The following is a 10271-nucleotide window of genomic DNA, read 5'->3' as shown; positions in this document are numbered from 1 at the left end:
AAAATACCAGACACATTAACACCCCTATCTTCACACCATTTTATGATTTCTGTTTTGACATCCTCGAATGATGATCCCCGTGCCTTGATGTTAGCAAGAACAATTCGCTTTGTTCGGCGTTTACCACGGACAAATGTGTATCCCGTAAAAGCAGATTTTGTATCCTTGTTATGATATTTTCTTGATAGCCAATCACTGCGTTCTGTTTTTTCACTTTCTCGCCTTGCCTCACTTTTTTCAATAGATGTTAGGGCGCTTGCATAGGATTTGATGCTATTTTGATTGTCTATATTCGTTTGTAGATTTGTTTTATCTGACTTTTTTGTTTGTATCATAGAAGACGAAGTGTCATTTTCCTTGACTGTTTCATTATTGTGACGCGATGCTGGGACTTGAACCTCAGTGTTAATAGACTGGTTGATACCTTCAGGCTTGTCGATTTCTTGCAGAGACATTCGACCGATAACAGATCTCCGATTCTTGCAGCTAGGACTGTCACTTGCATTGCAATGCTCTGCCCTATTATTACTTGTATTTTGATAATCAGTATGTATTGATTTAGACGTCTTTTGGATATTTTGTTGACTTTTTTGGATTTTCTTTATTTCTTTGAGAATTTCGTCATTAGAAATGTTTGTTTCCTCACACGATTTCTGTTTTTGTCTCAATACTTTTATTTCGGATTTGAGTTGAGATGTAGAGTCGGCTAACCTGTTTTTCTCCTCCATGCAAGTTGAAATCTCCATATGGAGACGATTGTTATCAGCCCGCAGTAGTCGAATTTCATTGTTTTTGGCCCGAATTTCAGCCTCAAATAGGTTTTTCAACTCTTTTAACGCGTCATTGATGGGGAGGAGTTCTCGTTTTAACCAGATATCTAGATCCTGATGTAAAGCACTATTTACGGTGTTTTCTTTTGTTTCTTCATTTGAAGTCATATTGTCATTTGTTTCTTCATTTGAGGTCATATTGTTTATTGGCGTTTCTTGTAATAAGGAATGTTTCATCTTATGTCGACTCATAACCTCTCTTTGGAACTCAGTTGTCGACACAACTCCTTCAACAAAGGCATATATGTAGTATACATCTGATGCATACTTTTCCGTGATTGATTTTCCGGTTCCTCTTTGTCGCCGTTCTGTTAGAAATCCGTGTGGAAATTCTTCGATATTAGCTTTTGCATAGTCATACATACTCTGCCTTATTTCATTTAATTGCTCGGGGTTTTCCACGTATCTTTCGACAAGATTTGATAGGAAATTTTCCTTATCATAGTGACCAAATTGATTTTTAATTTCTTCATAAATTTCAGTTTCAACTTCTTCTGCATTTTGAGTGCAGTAGATATTATTCTCAATAAAACTGTCATTTTCACCATCATTTTCACTATCCCCGTTGGCACTCATTTTTTTTTTACCAGTAGGTGTGTAACATGCTACCCAAACTTTTGGAGACACCCTGTATCTGTCAGACAGTCGATCGTGACCCCTTTACTGGACACGTTTTCGTTATACCTGAGTGATTATTTACAGGTAAACAATCACAGATAAACAAAATTGTTTGACCGGAAGTGTCTTATTCTTGAAATTGTTGTCTTTTTGCACAAAAATGATGATATGCACACAACAATAGTATATCATTCGACGTAAGTACCTCTTTTGAAGACCTCCGAGGGTATAGAAGTACGTATTCGATGCAGAAAACGGGTGCACTGTTGACCTACTCGTCCACCATCGATTACAATTAATTACATGTACATACTATTGAAATAAGATGAGGTATTCTCCAGAATCAAATAGCCAGTTATACCAAAAATTTCAATAAGCTTTCTCATATATATATATAGGAGATTTAAGTTTATTAAATCTGCACTGAATATACACATTCAGAAGTTTATAAAAAATGTATTAGATTACATAGTAAGATGTAGCAAGTGAAGGTATTTTGCTCATCCATGTACTTTATGTAATTATCAAAACAAGTAAAGAGTTTGTTTTACATCTTAATTTATTCAGTTGTCATGCAGTTATACAAAATGTCTTTGTTAAAATCTAATAGATAAATGCACAACCCCCATTTACAACTGAATTATTAAGCCACAACTATACAAGTGTTATTCATTCAAAAATAAAACCAAAAAGAAATGAACAACTCAGGTCTTTAAACTTCTGTTGTAAAGCTGTTTCCATACTCCATAAAAAAGACAATCTTAAAAGAGGAAAATGTGCTCTTAATATGGATGTATTGTATATAAAATCAACCTTATAATTTATAGGGGGAAAAAATACTAAAAGATGACAGTATCACATATCCTTTTTTCAATTTAAAAAAAAAAATCTGAAGTCTGTACAATAAGCATACTACTGACTTCATAAAACTTCACTATATTTTTTACCACGTAAGTACATGTACAGTATATATTTCTTGAAAGTGACAACCATCCAAACACATCACACATTTTCACCAAAACACATGTAACAAGATCATGGCCACTTTAAACAGTAAAACAGACCCGTTTCTCCAAAGCACATTTTCAAGATCTCTCAACCTTACAAGTTTTACTGAACAGTCCAGAATGCCAGTTATTTTTACGTCTAACCCCAACATTCAAATCTTTCATTACATTTGTAATGTGATTTACTTACTAACCCATAAATAAAACAATAGTAAAAGAAAGAACCAATTTTGTTTGCTCAGAATATCAAGATTAATAAGTCCATATAAATACTGAATCTTTACTCCGACGAAAAATATTACAGATACCCGATAGGATTGAACCTCTAACCTGCACAAAATAGAAGTGGAAAAGGACATAATCTTATACATTGTAATACACAGCCACAGAAGTGTGAAGCTTCAGAACAATTATAAGCACCAGTGTTCTCATTCTGAAGAAGTAAAACGTCCAACAGTACAAATTAACTTTAAATAATAATTGCCCCATTTGTGTCAAATATGATATGCCATAAATTGTTCAATCAAATAAAAACAGATTCTCTTTTTCGAAGCTACATGTATAGCTTTGTGAGATTCGTGTATTTCAGTGAGACTTTCTACTAGCTGTTACAGTGATGTATCTTAATCTTTGTCTTCTCTTTTTTGTTTTTGCCTATTTAATCATGTTTGATGTAGATACTGATTACATGTATTGAAAAAAAAGAAGTTTAATGATAAATATCTTCATATTAAGGACATATAATACTATTACATCTTATTAATATGTTTTGTATCACTGAGTTGGTAAACAAAATTAAAATTGTCAAACACTTAAGGACAATTAAGTTGACACATCTTTGATTTATCATTAGATGAAGTCCACTCAACACCACAGGGCAAAGAGAAACCCAATATTTCCTTGCAATGTTATCTTTAAAAAGGGTTTAAAAAGGAACTAAAACAAATCTTTAAGTACACAAAAGCACAGTCATTATTAAAAGCTAGGAAATCCAGCTTTCTTACACTTTGAGCAAGATTTGATCTCTCAAACTTACAATCAGCACTATAGAGGCCAACCTGCTACAAAGATTAAAAGAAAAAGAAAGTAATAGTTAATATGTACATATTACATAATGTAGGGGCGAAAATTGTGTACATGATAAAATCCACTTGAAGTCTATATTTGACTAGAGTTATTATTGTATGTATATAATATAGGGGGACTATCGAAACCCTGAATAAATCATTTACAACTAAGGGGAGATAATAATCCTTATATATGAACATTGCAAACAAGTGCTCATCATTCAGTAATCAATAAATAACATTTCATACACATTTTTATCAGTAAGTTGTGTGATATATCTAATGACCTATAATGTATGCCATGATAACTCTTATTCAGTTTGTTTCTCCTGATCACAATAGAAGAGCATACAGATCTGCAATATCTTTTCTCTGCAAATATTATATATTTTTTTAAACAGTGCTCTATTTTTTTTTTTAGAATGGCAATGAACGTAAATCAATACAGTTCAGCTGAATCATGAATAACTATTTTTATCATTTGAACCATTGCCTCAGGTGTGAACAGTCATATGACCTACATCCAACTCCATCATTATAGAGAATTGGTATACACACTTCAGAGGCAAAATACTTAAAAAGGATGTTGAGTTTCAAAGCTTAATACTAAAGCAAAGATTCTACCCTAGATTTCATTTATTTCCCATCTAATTTAAAGATGTGCAAGCTTCTTCAGTCAATCGTGATAAGCTTTTCACCTACATATAACATGTACCATACACACGAATGAAAAAGTCTACTGATATCTAAATCAAAAACATACATGTACATTGTACATATATATTGTTTCAGCAATTTCAACTGAAATTATCAGTACTTTGAGCCTAGAGTGTTAAAGGCCAAAAAACAACCAATCAATCTTACAAACCAATGGGTAAAGAGTGGAAAAACTACACTCTTCATCAGTTATTCAGAAAAAAAACATACACAAAATGAATTTCAGTTTCTCCTTTTGTCGAACAATTTTACATAAAAATCAACTAATTATCAGATACTTTTAATGTTTCTCTGAAAGAAAATCTGTATTATCTGTTTACATTAGCTTACAAAAAGATGAAAATTTAAAACTGAACTTCCGTGGCAAATGATAAAAGGAATAACTTAAAGACAATCATAAATACAAGTATACAGTACAGATTTAATCTCATGTCAAACTATGCAGTGAGCCTCCTAGGACATCTCTTGTATTCAAACTAAATTTGTATGCCGAGATTGGCCAATAATGCCACTCCTATCAAACAATGTCCAAATCATGACCCATTGATTACACTGGTGCCTATGCACTGTCTCCAAAAGGATCAAAATTCAGCAGGCAGGTTGAAAGCTTTCACTAAATAGAGTTTCTCACTCTCCTGCTTAAATATAGGGTGTTTCTTGTAATGTTCGATTAGATCATCCAGGTTGGCGAACTTCTGTTGGCCTATCTGATACAATCCTTCTTCGTTCACCTGTACACGGAAATGTTTGTTTCTCTCCGCTGCCTTCAGCACTACTGTAAAATTGCCACTCTGTAATTAAAATAAATATTTATCATTAAGTCAATTTCACAAATCTCTATAATAAGTGTGTTACATGTACTAGTACAGAGAAAACACAGTATAAGATCAGAATTCTAAAAAAAATATTCTTATTTAGAAAGTTATACATTTTTATTCATAAAAGAAATGTATGGTGATACGGGTGAACAAAAAGTTTTTTCATTAATATGTAATTATGTTTTCCGATAGTGATTCAAAATTTTTCCAGTTATGTGTAGATAAATTAGACAATATGATTACCACTCATAAATTGCCGGTATTATAGATATTCTGTATTATGTAATATATGAAGGCTTATATATTAGCATATATATCAAATTCATGCACAATTACTCATACAAGGAATTTCTAATGTAATGAATACGATATAATATGTAACTCCATTGCCATTTGTCAACATATATAATCACGTATTCCAATGCAAGTGTATATATATCTACTAAGTATTTTCTCACTTGTTTAATAAGTATTTCGTTGTATTGGCAGTAATGTCTATGATTTAGTAGAAATAATTAACAAAAAATAAAATAAAACATCACAATTTTTCATCCAGCATTGAGATCACCTTATCAAATGAATGATCATACTCACTGCCGACTCGCTATCTCGAATGATAAAATCCCCATCAGCAGCGAACTTCCTCAACATGTCCTCACACTCCTGCCGTGTAATTTTTCCATAATACCACTCTTTCTCAGCCAGGGGCCCGGACACCCGGAACTGTTTTCTACTAGTGACCCCCACCACACTGAGATTTGAGGCGTTAGAAAGACTGCTGGTGGACTGAGACTGAGGCGTACAGGAACTGGCATTGGTCTCGCACTCCACGTCCAGTTTTTCCTCCACTTCGATTGTCTGAACATAGTTCCTGGGGATTAACCCCATCTCTCCCTGACTGTTCACAGCTTTCCACCACTCCGGGTCATCCGGAGGTTTGCTGAGAATCACTAGCCGCTCCCCCTTTTCAAAACTGAGTTCCTCTGCATTTTCGGCGTGGAAAGCGTACAAAGCTATGACATTTTGATGGTGATTTGTAGAGTAATCTGCTACAGAGTCGTCTTCCAGAGAGGCAGCGGTGGAGTACATGGTACAGTCATTTTGTTCCGATGGTTCCAGATCCACATAGTTTGAGGGAAACCAACCAGATGTAATATTATCCGACTTTCTACCTTTCCACCATCCATCTATGGATTTCTCTAAAACCATCACTCGCTCTCCTTTAAATAGCTCCATCTCATCTGGCCGTTTTGGTGAGTAGTTATATTTCACAATTGCTGGTTGCGGGTCGACAGCTTGGATGTCACTACTAATGCTATTTTCGTCACTTCCTGTGTCTCCATTACGACTCACAATTGGACTGGTTCCAGTTATCTTTGTATCACTTTTGTTCCTTCTGGCCAAATTCTTCTTCACACGACTGAAGAGTTTAGATGCCTTTGAATTGGACCTCTTGACATAATTTGATGGAACAAATCCAGCCTTGTTTCTTGTGTTCTGAACCTTCCACCAGTCTCTTGAGTCATCCAGAAGAACAAGTTTTTCATGTTTCTTGATGTCCAGCTCTTGTGCATTTTCTGCTTTGTAGTCATATTTTGCTACAACTAGTACTTGCTCATCCCCCATCTTGTTTAGTCGCCCCCTGCAAAAAGAAGAAATGAAATGTTTTCTTATATAAATATTATGAACAGTCAAATCAATATACAGTCAAACTTCGTTATCTCGAACTAGATGGGACTGTTGAAAAACTTCTGAGATATCAGAGTATTCGAGATATCGAGGGTAAAATACTTAAAAAAGAGGGTGGTTGGGACTTAAAAATCACTTCGACACATCCATTGTATTTGAGATATCTGTGTTCAAGATATCGAAGTTTAATTGTACATTGAAAAAAAAATGTTTTTTTCAATATCTGTAACATAACCCCCCTCCCCCACCCCCACCCCAAATATAAGCAGTACATAAGTAGTACCGGTGCAAGCATTGCTCTACCCTTACATACATTGTAACTATGGATAAAAAGTAAGCAGTACAATTAATTTTCATGATCTTAAACAACAGCATTGACAGAATTTTAAGTAGAATTAGGTAACATACTTCATATGTTTCTGATTGATTCAAGGTTTCATCTTTTCAATGCATAAATCTTACAGCACAAGAATTCCCGCATATCATAAAGAAGGGGGGGGGGGGGGGGTGGTAAAAAAATTTAATTTAATTCTAAACCTGTTCTCTTTAAGATTTTTTTTAACCCTGATTCCAATGAAATTGCAATCCCTGCAGTGGATTCTTACTATGAATTAGCGGGACTTAGTGCTTTTCTGATAAGGCTCTGGAAAACATGCTGAAATTCTATCCCTCAAAAAAGAGATTGCTGATAAGTTCAACAGAACAAAAATTAGAATGAAGCTTTGGGGATTCAGAAACACTTGTTAACGGTGTACAAGTTGATGCTGGGGGTTCATCCTGTTCAGTGAGGAAATGAGGTCATGTAATCTCTTTTAATGTGGCTACGGAATCAAAGCATTCTTAGCGTCTTTCTATCACTACAGTTATATACAGCAATATGTTTCATGAATTCAATTGGAGTTTTACATACATTTCAAAATAATTACCAAAATTTTGAATTTCAACTGCTAGTTTTCTAAACCGAAAGATAAAAAGTTTTAAATAAATAGATATTTGATCAGAAAATCAGAACTACATACTTTCAGTTTGAAAATGTACTAGATTGCCTTCCCCTCCTCCCCCAATTATCAATTAAACAAAGGAAGATGACTTTTGATAAGAGGCTTATTTGAAAACAGTGACCTATAATTTTATAAAACTAATTTATCTTTTTGTTATCACTACTCTGTGTATCAATAAAACCAGTTTATATATACTGTATGTAACTCATAGATACACACTGCAATCTTTAAAAGAAAATCCTATCAAAATATCATTATTTAAATGTGAGTTTCTAAGTACTGAAGTTCCTCATAACTGAAATAAAAACTGTTAATACATAATGATACACATGCTTGTCTTCAAGCCCTTTCTGATTCAGACATTAGTTATCAGGCTTGTAAACAGTAATGACAAAATTAGACATGAACATTTATCAGAATGACTATGCCTCTTTACTACTGTGAGATGCTGTAGTCAGACTTTTGAAAATATAAAATTTAATGTTTGAAAAACAAAATCACCAATTCAGTGTATTTTTAATTTAGCATACAATCAAGAATACACAGAGAACAGCACTAATAAATATGTGTGTGTATATGATTGTATATGGAACTCAGGTGATCATAGTGATATTAGTGGGGTTTTCTTCCAATTTGGGACAGGGGGCTTCAATTGGGAAAAATAATGAAAAAACGGAAAATATGGGTGAATTCGTTTTTATTGATTATAGTGAAATTTAATGATATCTATCATTTATTCAAATACTAATTAAACAACAAATTTCTTTTTCTTGAGTTCTCGAAATATTTACTATTCTGTTCAGTATTTTGACAACTTAAACAAAGATTTTTTTTAAAAATTACAATTGAGAATTTGAGTCCAAAGTTAGAATAATTTCAGGAAATTTCCGATTGGGACTGAGGTCGAATATGGCCCCAATCAGACCCCCCAAAATCACTGGATATGATGTAAAATATTCATGAAATTTCAAAGTTAGAAGCCAACATTTCTTAAAATGAGAATTTCAAATTAATAATGACATAAAATATGAATACAAAGAGGGAATAAATCAGTGATGACAAGGTCAGGGATGTTTTATATGTTACTTTTTATGGGGAATGACCACACATGGCTCAAACTCTAGATCAAACGATATAAAGACCACTGCTCTACCACTTAGCAAAACATTTAATCTACCTGCTAGTGCTATCACAGTATCAGGAGTTTGTCAGTACTGAACCTATTATATACACACTATCACATTCAGGATCCTTTGAATACTTTCACTTCTCCTTTTTTGCTTTTGATATTGATAAAACCATGCTACCATCATAATTCTTCCTTACTAGATACTCAACATATCTTTATCAGTACTTTACGTGATTATACGCCAATTTATCTGCTTATGGAGTATTCAGGTATTCATTACACCACCTCTCAATTTCGTAAATGACGAGTCAAATCTAAACTGGCGTTGTTATATTGATCCACTTTTTCTATAAGCCATGACTGTCAAGTCACACGTGTGATATGTACTGTAGTATTTAAGCCTATAGTATAACGCTGACTCCCCCAATACTAAATTTTTAAGATGTGGAGGAATTTCGGGCTACATGCATGTAGATATTACCGGTATAAATACAGTATCAATGTTTGTTACCTGTCACAGCTATCAGCTCCAATAACCAAAGAAGTGATATCTAAACGCACTTTTCATTTTGCAAATTTCGTTAATCTCTAAATTGAAAGGAATTTAGGAATTCTAAGTTCCACTTCCGTCTCTGCAAAACAATAACAAAACACAATGCCCGTGTAATACGTCTTCACCGATGAACAATATTAGAGCATTCAAGTGTTGATGACTAGAGTCCTATTGAGAATGCCTATTTGTGCACATTATGAAACTAGAAAATCCACCACAGAAAACAATTTCAACTTCTTTTGGGAAAACTTATCACTGTCTTCCATTTTTGATAAAGTAGTACCTATGACACATCGTTATTACTACGCGTAATTCGGTGGGGTAAGAAGAAAAAATATTATGATCATAGCTATTAATGATTTATATGAAGTTGTACTTTTCACACTATTTTATGAATATTTTATTGTATCAATGTTTTTCTTACAGGGACCTAGTAACTTAAAACTGTTTTGACAAGAACTACTTTTCTAGATATATATTCAAAGGGAAACAAATCTTTCATCAATATGCATTTAGTTTCTTAACAAAAATCTCAAGAATTACAATAATGGAAACTTGATTTTAAAAAAATCGCAGTACCCGTTTATCAAGAATGAATATTGAAAATTATTACTCCTTTACAGCAAAATAAAAAAAGGGAGTGAAGTTATGATATTAACAGTAACACTGGGTACAGAGAGCCAATAGATAAATTTTAAATTGTTCTTTTTTTTTTTTTTAGAACTGAAATATAGAAAATTTAGAAGCGACATTATTAACAAGCTAGATTCTTTGCGGATAGATGACCCAAAACAATATTGGAAACTTGTAAATGATCTAAGGGCAGAAAAAGCTGATTCAAT

The 10271-nt window shown here is 33.3% G+C and overlaps 1 protein-coding gene across 1 annotated transcript; it reads right to left on the bottom strand.

Moving 5' to 3' along the window:
- Positions 1–1989: 1989 nt before the first annotated feature.
- On the bottom strand, positions 1990–9711 carry LOC128180556 (cytoplasmic protein NCK1-like). Its single transcript, XM_052848672.1, has 3 exons — positions 9388–9711; positions 5652–6699; positions 1990–5030 (listed from the first exon to the last, which is right to left on the bottom strand). Exons 2-3 carry the CDS (start codon positions 6681–6683, stop codon positions 4821–4823), a joined length of 1242 nt encoding a protein of 413 aa, XP_052704632.1. The 5' UTR covers positions 6684–6699; positions 9388–9711; the 3' UTR covers positions 1990–4820.
- Positions 9712–10271: the final 560 nt, after the last annotated feature.

This window comes from Crassostrea angulata, chromosome 4, assembly GCF_025612915.1.
Source record: "Crassostrea angulata isolate pt1a10 chromosome 4, ASM2561291v2, whole genome shotgun sequence".
NCBI lineage: Eukaryota > Metazoa > Mollusca > Bivalvia > Ostreida > Ostreidae > Magallana > Magallana angulata.
The sequence above is the reverse complement of the archived record's forward strand: the minus strand, read 5'-3'. Positions and strand labels throughout refer to the sequence as shown.

Excerpts from the sequence above, each read along its gene's own strand:
- LOC128180556 (XM_052848672.1), bottom strand. The coding sequence starts at position 6,683 with ATGGGGGATGAGCAAGTACTAGTTGTAGCAAAATATGACTACAAAGCA. Across the intron at positions 5,031-5,651 it reads TTCGAGATAGCGAGTCGGCA|AGTGGCAATTTTACAGTAGT; the intron begins GTGAGTATGATC and ends TTTTAATTACAG.